Below are 22,998 nucleotides of genomic sequence, written 5' to 3' on the forward strand. Positions count from 1 at the left end.
CCAAATACTATTTGAGACTCTACAAATTCATGGTGCACTAACAGTTCTTCCCCACAATGGGCATTAAGTACCTTATGTCATGCATTTGATTTCTAAGGCTATTAGGCGATAGACAGCTTACGTTTAGTTGACAGTGGTTTAAACTGCTAATGCATGTTTCTATAGTATGTATTGTATAGTTACACAATAATACCACAATCATTACAACTGGCTGTAGTTTTTAAGTGCTTACTATATGCTAAATACTATTTTCAGTGCTTTATAGATGATCTCCTTTAATCAATCATGAGGCCATGACTAATGTTATTTATGTTTGAGATGGGAGAATGGGTTAGAGAAGTTAAATTACGTGACCAGGGTTATAGAGCTGGTGAGTGGCAGAGGGAGATGGGAAACTGGACAGTCTAACTTCTGTTCTCATGCTTTTAACATATAATTCTTTAATGTCACATCACTAAATAAAATAACAAAGGGAAAACATCTGGTACAGGAGTAAGAGCATGGTTGCTAATCAGTAAATGGCAGTTGCCTTCTCTACTTTGGTCATAGAACCCAATGAATAGCATGGCGATTTGGGAAGGCAGAACTCAAAGGACTGGAGAAATAGTGACAACCTAGCAAATTTTCCTATCATAAGCTCTGACACCATTTAGGTGAAAAATGGTAAAGCTACTGGTAAAAATACCTTTATTCTTCATTATAATTATATATAGTTTTGCTACTTTTTATTCTTCCATATTTTAAATGATCCTTAAGTATATTCATTTGGTAGATTACCTCAGAAAATGAAATAATCCTCTGGAAAAAAATTCAAAATCCAATTTACCCTATCTTTTAAGAAAAATATGTTTATATAAGGAAATATGGAGTGATATAAACTATTTGTCATGACTTCAATTTTTGAAACGTATATAGTCTGTTTGGGGACAGAGGAATGTCAAATACAAAAGGAAAAGATGATTCAATACATTATATAATAAATTTAGTAAGTACATATGTTAAAACCTATGGTGAACAGAGAAGGAAGATGTAGATGTTCTTGATAAGAGTAGCAGAATACAACTCTTAAGCACTGGGCATCCACAAAATGTTATTAAATGATTATGTCAATATATTTTTCGTCTGAGACAAACTTGGGATTGAGACTGGTATCTGTCACTTATTCCAGCACCTTTAACCTCAGACTCCATTTTCTCATCTGTAAATAAAAACTGTAACTGTACACAGTGTCAGGAGCATTTGATGAGGAAATGGACGGAAACTGGTCAGCCCACAGAAAAGATTTGTGTTTGCAAAAGCATGCCACACACACGTAGTCATTGAGATGATTTTTTTAAATGAAAAAAACTCAAAGTATTTCCAAACTGTTAACGAAATGGAGAGAGACAGACACAAAGAAGGACAGGGAACAAGAATTAATACTAATGTCAATGTTTAAATGTCATACCAGCATGAATGTGAAGGTGGATTAGTTTTATAACGTAAGCTTAAGTCAAAGCAATGAGAAAAAGATTCAAAGGAGTAGGTCATAGGATTGGGTTTATCTCAAAGAATGTCTGTCAAAAACTGAGTTTATGTAAAAAAGAAAAAAATTAGTTTCACAGGCAGCTTTAGGAGTTTCATGCCCCTGGGATTATATCCATAAAGACAAAATCCAAATTATTCATTGCTTAATCACCAATATTCAAGTAAATTAACTAAACTGCTGAGAAAGGATAAAACTAAATAATATATCAGGGACAGTGTACTAATAATTGTTGAAGCTGGGTAATGGAAATGAGGAATTTTATTATATAATTCCTTCTATTTTGTGTATTTGAAAATTTATATTATAAAGTTTAAAAGTGTTAAGAACACAGGGTGCCTGGATGGTTCAGTCGGTTCAGTGTCTGACTCTCGATTTCGGCTCAGGTCATGGTCAATGAGATGATCCCCTTGTAGGGCTCTGCACTGACAGCCTGCTTGGGATTCTCTCTCTCTCTCTTTCTCTCCCTCTGTTCCTCCCCAACTCGTTCTCTATCAAAATAAATAAACATTAAAATATTTTTAAAGTATAAACAACTCAAAATTCAGTTCATAAGTGAATTTTTTAAATATCAAAAATACCAGAGGACCTTTATAAAATCTTATAGCTAGAAATATATTTTTTTCTGAAAAGACTAATTAAAAAAAAACTTAAGCTTATGTATTTATTTTTTGAGAGAGACAGAAGGGGCAAATGGGGTAGGAGCAGAGAGAGAGAGGGAAGAGAAAATCCCAAGCAGGCTTGCACTGTTAGCACAGAGCCTGATGAGGGGGTCGAACTCACAAACCATGAGATCATGACCTGAGCCAAAACCAAGAATCAGATGTTTAACGGACTGAGCCACCCAGGTGCCCCTGAAAAGACTAATTTTTAAAGAGTAGATTGTTTTATATGAGGAAAAAGCCCAATTACCTGGAAATATCAATATGTATATACACATACACATATTGCTTATAAATATACAATATGTTGCCATAAAGAGCAAATGGAACAGAGATTGATCAATATAAAGCTGGTAGGCTACTTAGTTACGTAGCTAAATGTCTTTAAAAGAATGAATGAAATGAATTATGTGTCTCACTACAAATTTAATTTTAGACGCACACATCTTTTCACTGACAGCAGATTGTTATTTGTCAGCTTCCCTTTATACTTAGGATTAAAAAAAGAAGATTTAAAATAGAAACAAGAGCAACATAGCATCAATCAAATTTATGGTGGTATCTTGGCAAACAAGGTAGATAAGAGAGGTTTTCAAGTTTGAAAAAGATTAGGAAAAATAATCACTGAAAACAAACGATGATTTTGAGAATCATAGCTAGTCTGAGTATCTGTGGATAAGTCACCACCAGATCTAGGCAAAACTGTAATTCACAGTCTGGATTGATGACCCAACAACTTCTGAAGCATTGTCTTTTGTCTGAATAACAAATGGAGAATTGAGGTCTCTCTTGTAACTTTCTACCTAGTTCTGTCACATGTAGTTGTGGAAATTCCAACACACATATCAGTAACCCTACAATTCTGCATTCTCTCTACGTGTATATATTTACCAGAAGTAGGCACTGTAAACTCTCAGATATGGTCCACTGGACCAAAAAGGTATGGCTTGAGATAGTTTGAGGAATTCTAAAATAAGAAATTCCTTCATTTCTTCACTAAACATAGCAGCATTAAACTGTTTCTGGTTAGGACTATGGTCCTAATCTTTCATCAATTCAAGTGGGGAAATTTTCAACTCTTTTTATAAAATAACATGTTCTAGAATTAGTTCCCCTAAAAGTGTTTTTAACTTTACCACAAGTCAGTTTACAATCCATTTAAAAGTTGATTTCAAGGATCATTGTTTCATAAAATTCTAGGCACTCTTTTGTATACTTTCCAATATGGTATTTTAAAAGAATCATTTTCCCCTTATTACTTTCTTTTTGTGGTTAAAATGTATTAGCATTTCAATGATTGCATTATTTTTTGAAATATAAAAAGACTGAATATGTCTTCTTACAGGATGTATGGAAATATTCAGCCACAATTGCTTTTTAAAAAAGAGACTACAGTCTACTGATTCTACAGTTCCTGCATTCACGGGTTAGTCTGTATCAGGATTAAATTGGGTCAATGGACCATGAACAACTTGTATCATTACAGGCATGAAAGGGCCATTATCATCTATCAGGTCAAGCTGCAGAAGGTGAAAATAAATGATCTTGGCCAAAAAAGAGGTTACTTATCTATAATCTTTAGGTCTTCTAAAAGCAACAACATCTTTATTAGTTTAATTTAGGAACAGTCCCAGACGAAATTAAAATTTTCTTTAGATGTTTCACTAATCTTCATAATTATTATATCCGCTTTTACAAATTGCAATTGTTATAGCAGCATCCAGTTATTATGACAAATGAAATTTAAATACCAGCAATGGAGCAGGAAGACACCAGGCAGCTGCATCAGTACAAAGGCAATGAAAGTTCAAGAACTGAAGTGAGTGCCCTATAGATTCTGAACTCCCTAGTGCTTCTTACTCCCTAATACTAAGCTTGTTGTTTAGAGGAGATTCATATACGCTTTCAGGTCACCTTAGCAATAAGTGTATTCCTTTAAAATGGAATGAGAGAAAAATGACTCCTCCCTAAGACTCCCATTTACCATCTTGGAATAACTTGTCACTTGGGATATTGGGTCAAAACCCAGAATATTAAAGGAATGTGGCATGATGGCAAATATGTTTTATGGTGTAAAACGAAGGCCTGTGGATTTTATGCCGAGGAAGCAAAATAGTTGATTAAAAACATTTGTTTTTTGGCATCTGTAGGAAAAGGTCACAAAGGACCTTCATAGCAGAAGGAAACTCACATGATGTAAACATGTTTTATTGGGCTGATGTTATAACCTGTTTCTTGTTGTTGTCGCTGCTTCGGTTTTACCTCAGCTGTGCTGAGGGAGCAAAGTGGCTGGTTGTTAAGCTTTTTAATTCATTTGTTATTGTAAAAAAAGTTCATAGTAGTATCCATTAGCTGTCTTTTCGTATATAATTCACTCTTGAAAGTGTATCCTTGAGTTTTATAAGTTACATGTCAACAAAAAGCCTACGCATTTGGATGCATTATTTTGTTTAATTTTTGTATATTTTATTTTTGAGAGACAGAGAGAGACAGAGCGGGAGCAGGGGAGGGGCAAGAGAGAGAGTGAGACAGAATCAGAAGCAGGCTCCAGGCTCTGAACTGTCAGCACAGAGCCCAATGCGGGTCTCGAACACACAAACCATGAGATCATGACCTGAGCCGAAGCCAGATGCATAACCGACTGAGCCACCCAAGCACCCCTACATGCATTACTTTATGTAACAAGCATTTATTCAGCACAATTATATATACCAAGAGCAGTGAAAGATTTCATAGAAATGGAAGCAACTTTGCTTGCCATTATTAGAGAGCTTATGATGCAGTAGGAAAGATAATAGTATTTACAGAAACCATGTTTCTAAAAAAAAATTATCTAGTAGATTTACCCTAAATAAAATTTTTCAAAAAAGTTTAAGTGCCTTTGGAGCTCCTATCAATTTTGATTCCTAGCTTCTTTATGTATTCATGAATTATTTGAGAAACAGGGAGAAATTTTATGTTTCTATTTGAATAGATAGCACTAAGGCAGGAATCTAAGTTTCACTGAAATTATTTTTCAATGTTGCTTTTCTTGTGCTTAGTTTTGCAGTTCAGTGTGTGTGTGTGTGTGTGTGTGTGTGTGTGTGTGTGTGTGTCTCTGTGTGTGTGCGTGTGCACAAGAGCACACATGCTCACATGCATTTTTGGTATGCTCTCAGCCTACCTTATGAAATGTCCAATGTTTAAAAATAACTATAAATTTTTTACCAAACTATGACAAACTTAAAAATATTTTAACTTTGCACTGCATTTTTAAATGTAATTGCTACAGCTGGTTTTAAGGGTATTTATGTGAACCTCATATCTTAATTGTATCAATCCATTAAGATAATTTTTTGCAATAAAAATCCTATCATATCCTGATACTTGTCAACCTTTCAATTACTTCCTAGAGTTGAACGAATTAGTACTTCCATCTGAACTTTAATTATTTGAAAAAAACGTTCTTAACATTTATTCATTTTTGAGAGACAGAGACAGAACATGAACAGGGGAGGAGCAGAGAGAGAGGGAAACACAGAATCCGAAGCAGACTCTAGGCTCTGAGCTGTCAGCACAGAGCCCGATGCAGGGCTTGAACTCATGAGCTGTGAGATCATGACCTAAGCCAAATGCTCAAGATGCTCAGATGCTCAAAAGCCTGAGCCACCCAGGGGCCCCATGAATTTTAATTATTTATATCAAAAATTATTTTACAAGCATTGTTTCTTCTCTCATGTTTCAAAAAAATTAAGCAGCTTTATACTTTCATAGTAGCAATTAGTAACGGAAGGCATCAACTTTCTCAGAAGCATTATCAGGTTTTTCCTATTCAGAGGCTAGCTTTTTCTGTATTTTCAACTTAGAGGATATATTACTTCTGAAGATCTTTTATCACTGGAATAGTGCCTGGATACATTTTCACTTATGGTATTTGTGGGTGGCATGTTGTGTTTCTATTTTTTTTCTCCTCTCAGGTAGGATATTCACCAAACTGAGATAAATAATTTTATCCTAAGCAATGTCAGTTCAAAAGAAAGTTTCAACTCCCAGATCTACTGCTTTGTTTGGTCAGACTATTTTCAAAACTTTGATACACTTGTTTTATCCTTTTTGTTTTGTTTTTTCTTTGTGTGTGCCATTTGTAATTTGGGAGCACTCACTCATAGTTTTCCTTTCATATTGGAAACTATAGCTAAAACTAGAGCTTTCTCCAAAATATCACTTTCCCATATACAGAAAGTTTTTCCTGTTTACAAGATGCTGGTACAAGTTAGATAGGTCTAATAGGTGAAAATTTCACACCGGTAGTTGTTATATTGAGGATAAAACCCATGTTGATGATGAACTTTTATGGGAAGTAAAGGGTCAGGACCAGCGATTACCTGCAATCTCAGGAATAGTCTGTTTTGAAGAGGAATTTCTCATTAAGCATAACATATCTCTTCCTGGCAAACTGTTATTACAGAAAGCAAATGAATGAAATAGGCAAAGTGTAAACTGTAAACATGAGAGAGCCCATCTCTAAGCTAAAAGATATACCTACTGCTTTGCTCCTTGCCAGATCTCGGTGTTCTTTCAAAAGAAGCAACAAATCTAGGATTGTATACAAAATGTCTCAGTGTTTTAAATTGGGGCAAGTAATTAAATTTAAAACACTGTAGAAGGTAAAGAAAACATATCAATAAAGGTTGCCAGTTTGGAACCCTGCTCTAGGGAAGGTGCTTTGCCCCTTTAATTTCTGTGTGTGAATTGAGGAAAAGGAGAACAGACTTCCTAATCTACTGATTTCTGACTCCTGGGCAGAAACCAGAGAACACGCCAGAAAGTGTGGCCAGGAAGCTGACTTTAACACAGGCTCCCTTTTCTCTTCTCTACATTGCATCAAACTCCCTCCTGGCTGACTCCCCTTCACTGGCGCTGCTTGGACTTTGTATTATTTAAAGATACAGAGACAAAAATAAAAATTTCAATCTGTTAACCTTTAGCCTTGAAGATAGTTTTGGATTTACAAAATAATTACCAAGGTAATAAATAATTGAATAGATAATAAATAGTAATAACAAATAAATCATAAATAAATAGTATTCCTACCTATACCAGTTACATACTATCTTACACATATTTATCATCTCCTCAAAAACAACCAAATGATAAAGATAATATCTCTGACTTACAAAAGAAAAAAAAAACTAAAATTTAAGGGAAGTTAATAGAGTAGGTTCCCCAGATAATAAGTGACTGAGTAGCAACTGGAATCCTCGTTTTCTGGCTCCAAATCCATTGTCTCTCTTCTGCTCTTTCACAGAGGCACACACAGGGGAACACTAGAGACAATAACCTGAGTTACTCAATATTTTACCTTGTTTTTGAGAATCATGTGCCTTGTCTTTCAAACACACCAATAGTCAGTGTCTCATTACTGGACTCCTTCAAGTCTATGCGAATTTTCTTTTAAAGTGACTCCAAGTACTTACAAAATACATAAGAGGTGATGTGATAAACATCTGTGACTGTTTGAACCAGAGACTGGCCCTGTGGTCTGCAACCATTAGAAACAATTATGGCACCTCTTTGGCAGGGCAAAGAGAAATTCATTAAATTACTGCTTCAAAAATGAATTCCAACACTTTCCAATAGGGCCTAACGCTCATAGTTAGAAAAAAGATATTTCTATCCTCTAAAAGTACCTATGTAAACAATCTTATAGCCACACTTGTGCTAATAAACTTAAACTCGTATATATACAATTATATACATATACATATATGTACATGCACAAAATAAGCAATCTAATAATTTATGCGATAATTGAATTCAATATTAATTTAAAAGATTATTTTTTATGTCAAAGTCAATCTGTGAAAGGCAAACTTCTTTACCCATATCTTGGATCCAAAGCAATGGCTCTGGGATGTTCCATGGCTCCGGCTATTAGTGTAGTGCGTAGGGAACCATCTAGCTTGGCCACTTCAATTTGGTCCAGATTGCTGTCTATCCAGTATATGTTGCCCGCTATCCAGTCGACTGTCAGCCCTTCTGGGGTAGCCAAGCCATGCTCCACCACTACTTCGACTGCGCTGACCCCTACAAAAAAAAAAAAAAAAGGAAATCAACTCTTGTACCCATTCAAGGAACATCTTAAGGACAAAGGAAAAGACCAGTGTATGAGCAGCACAGAGTCTTAAAGTATTTTATTGAGTTTGAAAGATATAGTGCAAATGTGTTATAAGGCACAAAGGAAACTAAGAAGTCTCCAAATTTAGAATTACTGAACTTTCCTACCAGAAAATTTTAATTTCTTAAGTCTTTTCAGTGGCAGTGAAAAAGAATTTTTAAAAAACTCTGAGGCGAACAACAATGTTTAGGGTTCAAAACGTTATTTCTTGTTTCTGATTTTTGAAATAGAACACGGGTTTGGGGAATAATGATGCGCTAGTTAGTATCATTACAATTTAGTTTCAGCATTGATCTTTAGGCATAGAATAAAGAGGATCAAGTCTACCTGGGGCAATATGCAGTATAGCTTGTCAGCACCCACCTTCTTCTGAAGCATGATAGATAAGAGCTTTTACTGCACTTACCCTTAACAAAGATAAGTCCCAAATCATACTCCCCACTCCTCCCTGGCCCAAAAGACTTACAAGACATAGCATGTTTACAAATAACAGAAGAAGACATTAGTGAGGTCTAAATACAAACAAGCAATTTGATAATGCCCACCAATATCCTTACTTACTCACTTCTAAATTTCTTTTGTAATTAAAGTAATTATTTAAAAAAAAACCACTTTTTCTAATAGGACAACTCTTCATAGTTTATGACATTGCTGGTGTTTTTGTTATATATTTTAATTTTTTTAACAGTTAACAATCTAAGCCCAAAGATCTAAATCCATCACTTGAAATCAGTCTCTTGCAATATGTGACAGGACATAAATTCACATATGATAATTATATTGTGTTATTACCATTTTTCCAAAATTGTAAAGGTGATTTAAGGAGAAATTTATATTTTGATAGAAACACCTGGGGTTTGGAATGCTACACAGATCCAACATTTTCAAAAAGATTATTACATATATTTATCTCATAGCCTCGCTACTTAAGCCTACATTAGCCAAAAGAGATAAGTCAAATTATGACAAAAACATTTAGTTTATATTAGTGGTCTTTGTACCAATTCAGTGCTTGTTTAAATCTTGCTGACAGTAAAATAAAATAAAATATTTAAATAAGTAAATAAAAATAAAATTAATAAAATAAAATAAAACGTTTTTTTTAAATAAAACATTTCAACTCTCAAAATGTATCTACTAGTGTGTGGAAGGCAGTAGTTATTTCTTATAAGCAAATTTTTTCACCAATGCCCATGGAAAAGCTCATAATTTGAAAATGGTATGCACAGCACAGGCTTTTGCCATTTATTCCCTTCCCTCAACATATTTTCACACATGTACTTGACATCTATCATTTTACATACATGAGGCAGGAGACAGAGAACCAACGTGCAAAGATTAATCAAAATCCCTTCAGATTACAGAATATTGTTTTGGAATTCTCACTAAAAAATTACCTCCACTTTCAGAAAGTTTGCCCCGATATATTCTGTCTTCTACAACATCTGTCCAATACAGTAAACTTTGATTGAAGTGAAAATCAAGCGCTATTGTGTTTCTCAACCCAGGAACAAGTAGACTGTAGTCTCTTTTATGCAGATCAATTCTTCTGATCTCATGGCGAATAGAAAAGATGATGAATGCTTCAAAAGGATCTGAAAATAAATTTATTTTTAATAGACTTATAAAAATATTTATATGCTTTCATAAGTAGAATAAAATACCTGAGGTCAAATCCAATTATTTAAAACCATAATTTATTATATAATTCTCTGTTATTAAAGGAGCAATTTCTTTTAATCCAACATTTAAAAGAAACTTGAAAAATTTAGGTTTACACATATTCATTAAAATAAAGTATAAATACGTTTTTATTCCTTAGATTTCCATACACCTGATTCTGATTAATGAATATAAGAATTATTGTAATTTCAAGACAAAAATAAGGGTTTTCCATTTTAGTGGACCTTCAGGTGACAGTCCAAACCTCAGAAACATCAACATAGGAAGTGCTAAGAGTTGGCAAAACTAGTTCTGCTACTCTTAGCCCATCACATGCCTACAGATACACAAAGGAAATATATCCAATAAAAGAGGATTCTGTAAGAGTTACATGCTTATGTATAGTTAGGGAGTATTCTCCATAAGAGGAGAGATGATGGCTTCCTCCACAGTCTGAAATGTACTAAAATTATGCTATCCTTTTGGAATGTATCAAGTCCTGTATAATTACTGCTGGGCATACTAATATGAGTTAGACATGAATTTTGCTTTATAAATACATATTTTGAGGGAGGGACCCAGGCTTACAAAGATTTGCCCCCATTTCCATTTAATACAATTCCTTTGAGCTTTCCTTTAGGGCAATATGTTTTCCTAATTTAAGTCTAGGCACATCCTCTGAATGTAAGCTACTGTAATCATCTGGCTCAAGAGGCGGATGTGAAATCTAAATTAGGCTAATGAGTCTATAAACTTCTAGAAAAGATTTCAAGCTGAGGGTGAAGAGTGTCTTTTCTTTCAAGGTCACAGATTGCTAACTCTAGTATTGCCAGTGTCTATACCCTTATAGTTTGTGTAAGTGTACTTGTGATATTGTTTTAAAACAGAAAAGAGCCACAAAGAACGAAGCAACAATGACCTGTGGTGATACTGTGTCCTAAGGATGTTCAAGTCCACAGCTGGAATTCTCCCTAAGACAAGTTCCTCCCTTCATACTCCCTATATATTTCCCATGTTTTGGATATATAATCCAATGCAGGTAACTATTCACTCAGTTTGGGCTGGGTTTTTGTCCACTGCAACCAGGTTTACTGTTCTTATTTTCATTCCTCAGAGAGGTGTATCCTGATCAATTTCCTAGTAAAGACCATTAGAAAAATTATATTTATTTATTTATTTTTAGAGAGAGAGAAAGGGAGAGAGCGCGCGCGCGCGCACACACACACACACACACACACACACACACACGAATGAGCAGGGGAAGGGCAGAGAGAGGGAGAGAGAGAATTCCCAGTAAGTGCTGTGAGCACAGAGACCAATGTGGGGCTCAAAGTCAGGAACCACGAGATCATGACTTGAGCTGAAAACCAAGAGTCAGAAGCTTAACTGACTGACCCATCCAGGTGCCCAATAAAGGCCATTCTTTATTATTTTATATCTCCATAGCCTATTAATTCTCTTTGTAGTATATTTAAATCACTATTTATTTGTTTTTCATCTACCTTCTTCACTGGCTTAAATGCTTTATTGAAACAAGAATCTTGTTTGCCTTGTTCATTATGATGTCCCTAATACCTAGCACCAGGGAAGACATGATACATACCAGGTCTTAGATTTAGAACAGAGCTGAGGCTGGCTGTCATGTCCTTGGTTTAGGGAATTCACTGGCCATTTTTTTTCACTGGACATGAATCTATTTTTTTAGTAAGCTCTACCTAGAACATTAAATGAATGTGTTTTGAATGAATACAAGTGGAACAGACTCCACCTTAAGAAACTAGCTGATGGCTAGCATGGGAGAGAGTCCTGCCATGATCCACAGAGCCACCTACTTTAACCTGCAGCTGACTGCATAGTATAAGCAAGCCCGTTCAAGACCACAAAAAACAGTCGGTAGCCTGAGAACTTGTGAGCAGTAATTACGTATATTGTTGTGATCTTATAGGTATTGTGGTATTTATTGCACAGTATTATGGTGTTTCTTGCAAAACATTACTGTGATAGTAGCCAACTGATAAAAATATCAAACATATATTAAATAACTAGTGCCAAAGAGCTCCCGATAGAACAAATGCTCACAAAATTTTAAATCCAGAATTTAGAATTTTCTAAATAAAGAAAATGGTTCTTTTGGATGTACAGTTATTTAAAAGGGAGAATACCTAATTTTGGATCAGGATCCCTTGTATGAATCTGCTCTGGCTATGAAATAACTGCTCGCCTTAAAAAATTCTTTATTTTTTTCAGAAATTGTCTTTACCTGCAGAATGGAGTTAATGACAACCTCCTTCCAATTTAACTTACACTGTTATCAGAATCCAATTAAATAATGTATATGAATTTTTTTTAAAAAGCTCATAATCATCACAGTGAATGCAAATGTGGAGGTAAATGTGAAGTAGTCGAAAAAAATAGATTTGGAATCAAAAAATAAGGGTTGAAAACAGAGCTCTTTACTGACTCACTGTGTAAGTTTGAGAAGTTTACTTAAACACTCTGATCCTCAATACTTTTTAATTTATAAAATATATACCATACTGACTTATCAGGATAATTGATCATTAAAAGTGCAGATGCTCAATATCTTAATAAATCTTTATTATAATATTAAATTTCAAAGATTACTCAAAGGAATAAGCAAAAGAGATATTGTGTAAGAGAAAAGGTTGGAATGATAATATGCAAATACAATTGGATATTTCTTAGCATGTGCTGAAGCTAGTGATATTTCAGCTCTGAAGAGCTTCCCCATCCTTTGGCTTATAGTTTGCCTTTAGTCAAGTAGTAAATTAGAGGCACAGCAGCCACTTGCTAGAGACATTTATATTTAATAGCTTTTAAAGGACATGGAGTTTCAAAATTGCAAAGCAATGATGTGCTGCCTCTTCCTTAGAAAATCACACTAGAAAAATCAAAAAAAAAAAAAAAAAAAAAGAAAAAGAAATGCAAGTTCCACCTTCACTAACACTGGAAGGCATGTTACCAAAACACCACAACATTAGAAGAATGCTGAATACATTCAAAGTATGGACAGTTTCTGAGAGATGATGCCTATAGCTGTGTGTGTGTGTGTGTGTGTGTGCATGTGTGTGTGTGTGTGTGTATATATATATATATATATATATACACATACATGTATAATGTATGTGTATATATATGTGTGTGTATATATATATATACGTATATATATATGTGTGTGTGTATATATATATATACATACATATACACATACATACATATATAATGCTGGCAGAGCACAATTTTCAAAGGAGGTAGCGTAACAAAAGGGCAGATCCCATAATCACTTTTTGGGAAAAAAAAAAGGATGAGAATAACACTCTGGTCTCAGAAACTTTTCTGAACCCATTGACACCATAAAGATTCATGAAGAAGGTCTGAACGGAGAATCAAACAGGCATGCAATACATGAAGTGAAAGGAGCCAGGTTCAAAAGTCTATAGACAATATCATTCCATTTCAATGACATTTTGGAAAAGGTGAAACAATAGAGATAGAACAGTGGATGCTAGAGGCAAAGGGTGGGGAAGAACTGATTACATATTTTTAGACGAAAATCGCTAACCTTCCAACAGCTACTGAGAAGACAAAATAGAAAAAAAAAAGAACAAATGTACACTGGCAGTAATAATGAAAAAAGATAAGGAGGAGTGCCTGGGTGGCTCATTCGGTTGAGTGTCTCACTTCAGCTCAGGTCATGATCTTGAGATTCATGGGTTTGAGCCCTGTGTCAGGCTCTGTGCTGACAGCTCAGAGCCTGGAACCTGATTCAGATTCTGTATCTCTCTCTCTCTCTCTCTGTACCTCCCCCACTCATGCTCTGTTTCTCTTTCAGAAAAATGAATAAACAGAAAAAAACTATTTAAAAAGATAAGGAATCTAGGAAGGGAATTATTAAGAAATATATAAATATTATATGAAGAAATTTTAAAACACTAATGAAAGAAATAAAGACTTCAAAAAATGGAAAGGCATACAGTATTATTAGATAGAAACAAAAGGAAACAAACAAAAAAAAACAATGTCCCAAATATCTTGCTTCTGCCTGAAATAATTTATAAATTTCCTGTGATGAAAAAAAAAATGACAAATACTTTTCTTTAAAAATAATACTAGATAATTCTAAAGTTTACATTAAAAGAGTGTGACTCACCAGGACAACTCTAGGGTAAATATATAATAATGATTAACTTCAACAAATATTAAGATATATTATTATGTCAATAAAAAATATTTTGGTACTGACCCATATCTAACTTTAGAGCTGAGAAATATGGTAGTTTTAGGGTACCTGGAGAAGAAATGAAGTTGGAAGATTTTCTGATTTAATACAAAAATATCTAGATAGCTTAATAATTTTGATATAATAAATGGCACTATGAAAGACTTGGAAGTAAAGATAGAATAATTATTTTTAGAACTCTCGAATGAAAATGGCCTTTGTGCATTTGGCAAAAATCATAGAAGAAATAAAGAAAAGAATGGTGTTTATTAAATTTTTTTTAATGTTTTTATTTATTTTTGAGACAGAGAAAGACAGAGCATGGATGGGGGGAGGGCCAGAGAGAAAGGGAGACACAGAATCTGAAGCAGGCTCCAGGCTCTGAGCCATCAGCCCAGAGCCCGACGCGAGGCTCGAACTCACGGACCGTGAGATCGTGACCTGAGCCGAAGTCGGCCACTTAACCGACTGAGCCACCCAGGTGCCCCAAGAATGGTGTTTAATATACATTAAAAATTGTAGGAGAAAAATAATGTAAAAAAGTCAAAAGACAAATGACAAACCTCACTGAACATATGCAATATAATAAATGACTAAATTCTTTAAGACATATGAGCTCCCATTTGATTATAAAATACTCAAATAAATAAGAGACAAAATGTATTAAACAGATAATTCAGAGAAAGGAAAATCTGAACAACTTTTAAATTTTAAACTAATTTCTCTCATAAAATGATAAATGAATTTTAAATCATTGAAATGTTGAAGACCCTATATTTATTAAAATGTAGGCAAAAGACATTCTGATGTATTGATAATGGAAGTATAACTTGTTACACCATATAGAGAGCCACTATGCAACAGCCATCACAAGAGATACATCTATATGCATGTACATACACACACACACCTTGACCAACTAGGTCTGTTTGTAAGGAATTACTCTAAAGATATAGTTTTGCCTATTTAAAAATGGCAGATGGCTAAGGAAATGCTCTCCAATATTATTTGTAGTAGCAAAATACTAGAAACAACAGAAATGTTTACCAATAGATAGCTGGCAAAATAACTTATGGTACAGTCATATACTATAAGATAATGGGGCCACATAAATTAATGTGATTGATATAGATGTACAGCTACTGAATAATTCCAAATATTTTGTAATTTGAAACAGGAAGATAAAAACAATGCAAAATCGATGCTACCATTTAAATTAAAAAAATATTTTTCTAGACCTACATGAAGGTGAAGCGTAGAATATATCTTGTTGTCTTAATGAGGGAATGCTGTTACCTCTGCCAAGGAAATTGGAGACGGGTTCAGAAGCGGGGAGAAAACTTTCACTTCATTTTGTTTTGATATAAATTTTTAGCACATAGCTAAAATTTAGCACATAGATTTTCTACTAAGATTTTTAATAATAAAAATTCAAACTAGTAATAGAAGGAATTAATACTTCCTACTTTTTAGAAACACTCACAAATAAATAAAAATTGTTTGGCCATGACATATACATTAAGCAAGGTATTTCAGTATGACAAATACTAGATACTGTGTTTCTTCCCTTCAAAAGAACTGGTATTTCCACTATGGCAATATTTAAGAGATCATTAACTGCTCTTATTTTCAAGCTCTATTTAAAAAAATACATTCTCCTGAACCCAAAATTACTGACTTATTTGTTACAACTGAATTTATAAAGGAATTCTACAACAGAAGACCTGGATTCTCCACTTGCCTCTGCTACAAATAAAGAAAAGCACTAAAGCCCACAAGCAGGGGAGAGGCAGAGAGAGAGAGGAAGAAAGAGAATCCCAAGCAGGCTCTGCACATCAGCACAGAGCCTGACATGGGGCTTCAACTCACAAACCATGAGATCATGACCTGAGCCAAAATCAAGAATCAGATGCTTAACCAACTGAGCCACCCAGGCGACCCTTGTTGTCTTGATTTTTAAAATAAAAGAGTACTTTTGGTGATACATGATCTAAAGTTTCAATTTTAAAGAGTCTTGAATTATTAATGTCATTATTAATGAAGCAATATTAATATTAAACAAAATACACTTTAAGGAAATAGCTTTTGTAGAAATAAAAAGTTCTCTATTATAAGAAAAATAACAGATAAAATAAAACTCTTAAAATGGTGTGTGCCTTAATAATATAGGCTAAAATACATATAAAACAAAATCAAATAGAGAAATTGATAAATACATAATCATATTGTGATGTATTTAACTACAATTCCTACACAAAAACCGATATGAAAAATAATAACACAGATGATTAAAACAACAAAATAAACAAAAAGCTCACTCACCAGAAATGTATAGAAAGCTGTACATCAAAACAGAAGACATATTCTCTTTAAGCATACATGGAATGCAACAAAACGGTCATATACTAGTCTCTAAAGTAAGTCTCAAGAAATAGCAAACAATCAACCTAATAATGGACACCCACTCTGAGCACAATGGAATTAAGTTAAAAATCAATTATAAAGACTGCTAAGCTCTTCATATGTTTTAACACTAAAAATAATTACTGAACAATTTCTTGCCCAATAAGACCTCAATAAAGAATTCTGAAATAAAGATATGATGGCAATACATGAATAGATTAAAAAACATGAACAATTTAAATTAATGAAATAGAGAATCAGTTCCTGAATGGTAATGTAAGGATCCCCAAATCCTCTCCTTCATAATAACAGTGAAAACACTGGAAAAAATGGTTAAAATCATCTTTTTTTTTCTGAACTCTAGAAATTAACCAAAATCTAATAACAATCCAATGGGTGTTTATTTAAGAAAAACTGCTGGGCCACCTGGGTGGCTCAGTTGGTTAAGCATCTGACTTTGCCCAGGTCATGATTTCACTGTTCATGGGTTCGAGCCTCATGTTGGGCTCTGTGCTGACAGCTTAGAGCCTGGAGACTGCTTCAGATTCTGTCTCCCTCTCTCTCTTCCCCCCCACCCGCTCACGATCTCTCTCTCTCAAAATAAACATTAAAACAAGTTTTTTAAAAAGAAAAACTGCTGAATATCAGTACAAATTGCAAATTATGTGGTGTTTCAACATGTACCAATCCCATCCCCTTTTCTTTAGTTTCATAGGAGATTTAAAAACAAACAGTCCAGAAGTTCCCAGAGGGGAAAGATGGATTTGAAGCTCCCCCAAAAGCCCAATCTCCAGAGAACTGTTCAATGGAAGAATGGCCCTTTCAACAAGATGTGCTGGGGGAGCTGGATTTCCACATTCCAAAGAATGAAGTTGGAACCTCACACCATTTAGAAAAATTAAAGTGTATTATAGACCTAAATATAAGATCTAAAATGATACAACTAAAAGAGGGATACTTAGAGACCTTAGATCAGGCAAAGACTCTGAATAGGCATTTCACTCAAAAGCTATAAAAATGACCAAAAGGCACATTAAAAGATGCTCAACACCATTAGTCATCAGGGAAACACAAAACAAGCACAGCAAAATACCCCTTCACACCCCCTAGGATGACTATAATAAAAAAGATGGACAATATTGACTGATGGCAAGATTGTGTAGAAATTGGAGCCCTCATGCACTCCTGGCAGTTCTAAAATGAAGCAGTCACTTTGGAAAACACTTTGGCAGTTGCTCAAAATGTTAAACAATGACCTACCATATGACCCAACAATTCCACTCTTAGTTCTATACACAGGAGAAATGAAAATGCGTGTCTGCACAAAAACTATGAATATTCATAGTATTCATATAATCAAAGAATAAAAACAATTCAAATGCTCATATCCTGATGAATGGAAAAACGAAATGGTATATTAATACCATAAATATATTATTCAGCGACAAAAGTAAATGTAATGTATGGTAAAACATGAATGAACCCTGAAAACATTCTGCCACATGAAAGAAGCCAGGCACAAAAGACCACATGGTGTATTATTCCACTGGTATGAAATGTCCAGACTAGGCAAATCTATACAGACAGAAAACAGATTTTGAGGTTGCCAGGGGTGAAGTAGGGTTTGAGTGAGAGTGATTTTAAATACATATGGGGTTTGTTTAAAGGCGGGATTAAAATATTTAGAATATTTTATTCTAAATTCCATAGTAGTAATGGTTACACTACTGTGCATATATACTACCAACCACAGAATTGCGCACTTTAAAAGAATGAATTTTATGGTATATAAATTATATTTTAATCCATCTGTTATAAAGAAAAAGAAATATATTACATGTTGTTTAAGAACACAAACTATGACAGAACAGGTACCCCATTTCACATAAGTAGTGTTCTCAGGGTATGAAAGAATGAATGAACAGAGGGCTTCAGAGTGATCTAATGTTTCATCAACTTTACAAAATGATTTATATCATAAACAACCTGAAAAAAACTGAAAACATTTCAGTATCCTAAAATATTAGCTGTGAATATGTTATTCTCAATATGTTTGAAAGATTTCATAAAATGAAAGGTGATTGAAAACATACATTTTTTTTGAATTTTTAAAAACATTTTATTTTTAAGTAATTTCTACACCCAGAGTGGAGCTTGAACTCACAACCCTGAGATCAACATCTGTAGGCTCTACTAACTGAGCCAACCATGTGCCCCCAAAACATTTCTTGTTTACTCTGAACAGTGACTGTTACCTTGACTACTTGGTTAAAAATTCCCAAAGGCTTTTCAAATTATTGTATTTAATATAGTCATTTTCTGTTGAGAATACAGTTGATGAATATTTACAGTTGATTACACTTGACTATAATAAAGCAGTTTTCCAATAAAAAATCAAAGTGTAAATATTCAAATTATTTCTATTTGAACTCTGGATCTTGATAACTTCTCCAAGTGCCTCTAGTTTTCAGATTTCAGTTAGTTTATTAAATTATTATTTCCTTTTTGAGAAAATAAAAAAACTGTAGTGAATAATCCAATATGGAATTTCATAAACTAGCAGGAAATCATGAAGAAGAATTTGTCATCCTGAAAGGTCACAGATGATAATGAGCAGAGTATATGAAAGAGATGGTAAAATGAAGCGATACATGTGAAAGTACTAAATACATTCTTGGTCACTTATTTATTTACTACCATTACTAATGATGAAAACAATAATATGGTGCTTGGAATGGAAACCCACATTGGAGGATAATGAAAGATTAGGTTGGAGAGAGAAAATAAATGAAAATGAAGAAGGCTCTAAATAGGAGACTGAAGAATTGAACGTTCTTTCTGTAAATAATTGAGAGTTACTTAAAATCATGGATAGAGACTGATATGTAAAAGTGTCATTGTACTAAAATAAAGAAGTGGATCGCCAAATTATAAACCAGCTTCATTCCCTTGATCTCTTCACCTTTATTTACCATTATTCCACAAGGTAGCCATCTGCTTATCATTACTTCATTCTTCTTTCTTTCACTTCTTATTCTTCACTATACTTCTGACCTCTTTCCATTAATTCTCATCTTCCAGATTTGGATTTCCCTCTCTCTTTTCAAGAAAAATACCTCATCCCTTCAAGTTTCAATATTCTTCTTACAAACTAAAGAAACAGCAGATGACAACAAAGAGGCCAGAGAGAGGACTGCTATCATCATTACAACATCTTTAACTCCTGGCTGGGATGGTGGTACGAATGCTACCAATCGGAGGACTGTGTCCGGAAGATATTGTGTAGAAAAAATTAGGACACGGGGAAAGGGGCCAGCAAAGAACTGGGAAGTCAAAGGTAAGTTCAGGTTGTGAGCCCTGAACCAGAAGAAAACTGGAACCACTGACAGGACACTGGATAAATGAAAGACAAGGGAAAGAGTACATTTCAGCCAACTCATTTTAAAGTGACTTGGTGATATCTGATGAAACAGAACAGGACAGTAGGAAAGACAGTAGCTGGAAATATAAATGCCACAGTTATCAGATCCGAGGTGGTAAAGGAAGATCTCCAACAGATCATTTAGGGGTAGATGAGAATTAAGGTTTCAGTAGTGGGCACAGTGCACCAACAGGAGATCACCACATTTATGCAGCTTTGTGTTTGTAAAACTGTGGGTTACATCCATAATCTCCTTTCATAAAAAAGGATGTAAATTGAATTGAAAAACAATTTTTTTCTAAAGAATACACAATATTCTATTCTGGCATCTGATATAATTTCCACAAAATATTTTGTGGTTTGGTTAACAAAAATTTGATAAGAAAACACATATTTATTTAAAAAAAATCTCTCTTGTTCTTAGAAATTTAAGGAAAATATATAGCACATATAAAAAATTATCCTATTCTGAAGAGCTAGTAATTTGTTCGATGAGAGAAGATAAGCATACAAAAAAATTCATTACACCCAAGGCAATATATACTGGGAAAAGTATTTTTTGCTTCTTATTTTTGCTCACTTCTCCATTGGTGAAGTGTCCCTGACACCTGATTTCCGCTAGGGTCATGATCTCGTGGTTTCTGAGTCCAAGCCCCACACTGGGCTCACACTAACAGTGTGGATCCTGGGATACTCTCTCTCTCTCTCCCTCTGTCCCTCCCTCTCTCTCTCTCTCCCTCTTTGTCTGTCTCTCTCTCTCCCTCCCTCCCTCCCCTGCTTGCACACTATTTCTTTCTTTCTCTCTCTCTTTCAAAATAAATCAATAAACTTAAATAAAATAAAAATTAAAAAAAACATCTTGAAGCTGTTGTTTTCTTTCTTAGTGGAGGTTACCATCTTTTGCCTGAAAAACCTTTTAACTGGTTTCTGCATTAAATATATATTTTTTTAAATCTAAGAATGGAAATATAAGAGAATACGAACCAAGAAAAAATTTGGTGGGGGAAACTAACCTAATTCAGGCTAAGAGAAAATAAGAAGGAATGCTTTAATATTATTTCCAATGTAACTAGAAGTATGCTGTAAATTTGCAAGTTGTCTACCTAACAGAAAAGAAACTAGAAATTAAAAAAAAAAAAAAAAAGAACGAAATCAGCAGCAATATTCTGGTTGTTCCTAGTATAAAGAAACCGATACTTCATGATAAAGGTGAATAATACATCACATATTAAAAAGGAATTGGTAAAATAAAGTACTGAAATGCCCAAGAAAAATTAGATTTGCAGATATATTAAATAAAAACTCAGGATCATAAAAACAGTATTTATGGAAATCTTTATATTTAACTAATAAGATGTTAGGAATGAACTTCAAGAAAACAGAATCAGTTCAGCAATTCAGCAAAAGACAATTGTAAAGAATTTAGGAAGAAAGGAGTTGAGATATATAAGAAAGTAGGAAAAAAAAACTACAGAAGATTCAAGAGAAAAAATGTTGGGGAGTCATGGCTCTAATTTGAAGCATAAAGAATACTATTATTCTTTACTTTTAAAATGTCAAGAAGAATAATCACAGGTATTGCCTTCAATAGAAAGGACACATTTTAAAAGCAGGGGCTCAACTCAAAAACGATGGGAAAAAGTAACAAAAGAAGAGCAAGGAAAAAGAAATTTTATTTTCAAAGTCCAATGGTTAATGGTTAATTCATTTTTATTGAACTCTGAATGTACTAAAAGTTTTTAAAAAAGAAAGGAAGTGAATAAAATACAGAATAAATCCTTTTTTATATAAGAAAATTGGTTTAAATAAAAAATAATCTTCAATAGCTAACAAAACCTGTATTGTCTGTAATAATATAAATGCTGACAATGCTATTTGGTATACTATATGTTTCAGGAAGGTATAAATTATGATCAGGTTAAATTCTCCATGTAAGAAAGCTCCATATTATCTTTAAAAAGTAAAATATACCTTTGCTTCCCACTTAAATTATAATAAACAAAGCAGATGTGAAATACAGCAATCTTAGCAGTGAGAGCTGACATAGTACTGTTAGAGTCTCTTTCTGATCTGAGAACAGAAGGAGCCAATTACATTAGGAGAATTACTTTGTACCTGGTCACTTATTTTCAAATGTTGAATTATTTTAATATTGAACATGAGTTTTTATTGATTTCATAGAACACAAAAGCAGTAAAATAAGTCAACAATTTTGTCATCTGTATCCAAAAACCAGTTATGGGGCAATTCTCATGTAAAATAGGATTATAAATATATCTGAGGTAAAATTTGGTCTACTATTTCCCCAATCAAAACATGTTCATAAATAAAATGACTATTATCATTACAACAAATTGTTATTATTTTTGAAGCCTCTCATGCCAATTACTTTGTACAAGAATCTTAAAGGAGAAAGTCACATAAATGTCTGCTAAACTTTTGCCTCTAGGCATTTTTAACAGCCAGAAGAAACAACCACAAAACAGCATTTGATATAAAAGGATGAAGCAACTTAACATTCTCTGAAAAAATATAATGCTTCTGATTGCATACTATTTTTCTAGAAATGGACTGAATATAATGTAAAACATAAAAGAAAAATCTATAACTTGATTTTTGACTTCAAGATGCTCATTTCATCAGAGAGATAAAGAATAGAAGATAGATGGAAATACAAAGCAGCAAATTAAAAATGTGGACACATATTTTCATGGACAATATATTCTAGACATAGAAAGGAGAAATAGAGAACAAACACATTTGAATATTCCCTTAAGGAAGTTTGGCTTACAAGTCTTAAAGAATATCCAGGAATTTGAGACACCTGGGTGGCTCAGTTGGTTAAGCGTCTGACTTCAGCTCTTGTCTTGAACTCATGGTTTGTGCGTTGGAGGCTCGTGTTGGGCTCTGTGCTGACAGCTCAGAGCC

The 22,998-nt window shown here is 33.8% G+C and overlaps 1 protein-coding gene across 1 annotated transcript in view; it reads right to left on the reverse strand.

Moving 5' to 3' along the window:
• The window catches only part of LRP1B (LDL receptor related protein 1B), a 1,901,338-nt gene that overhangs the window by 633,990 nt on the left and 1,244,350 nt on the right, over positions 1-22,998 (reverse strand). Inside the window, exons 24-25 of the mRNA XM_043576625.1 lie at positions 9,742-9,939; positions 8,049-8,253 (exon numbers count right to left, since the gene is read on the reverse strand). Of these exons, the coding sequence (XP_043432560.1) occupies positions 8,049-8,253; positions 9,742-9,939 (403 nt within the window). The remainder of the gene's footprint in view (positions 1-8,048; positions 8,254-9,741; positions 9,940-22,998) is intronic.

Source organism: Prionailurus bengalensis, chromosome C1 (genome assembly GCF_016509475.1).
Source record: "Prionailurus bengalensis isolate Pbe53 chromosome C1, Fcat_Pben_1.1_paternal_pri, whole genome shotgun sequence".
Lineage (NCBI taxonomy): Eukaryota > Metazoa > Chordata > Mammalia > Carnivora > Felidae > Prionailurus > Prionailurus bengalensis.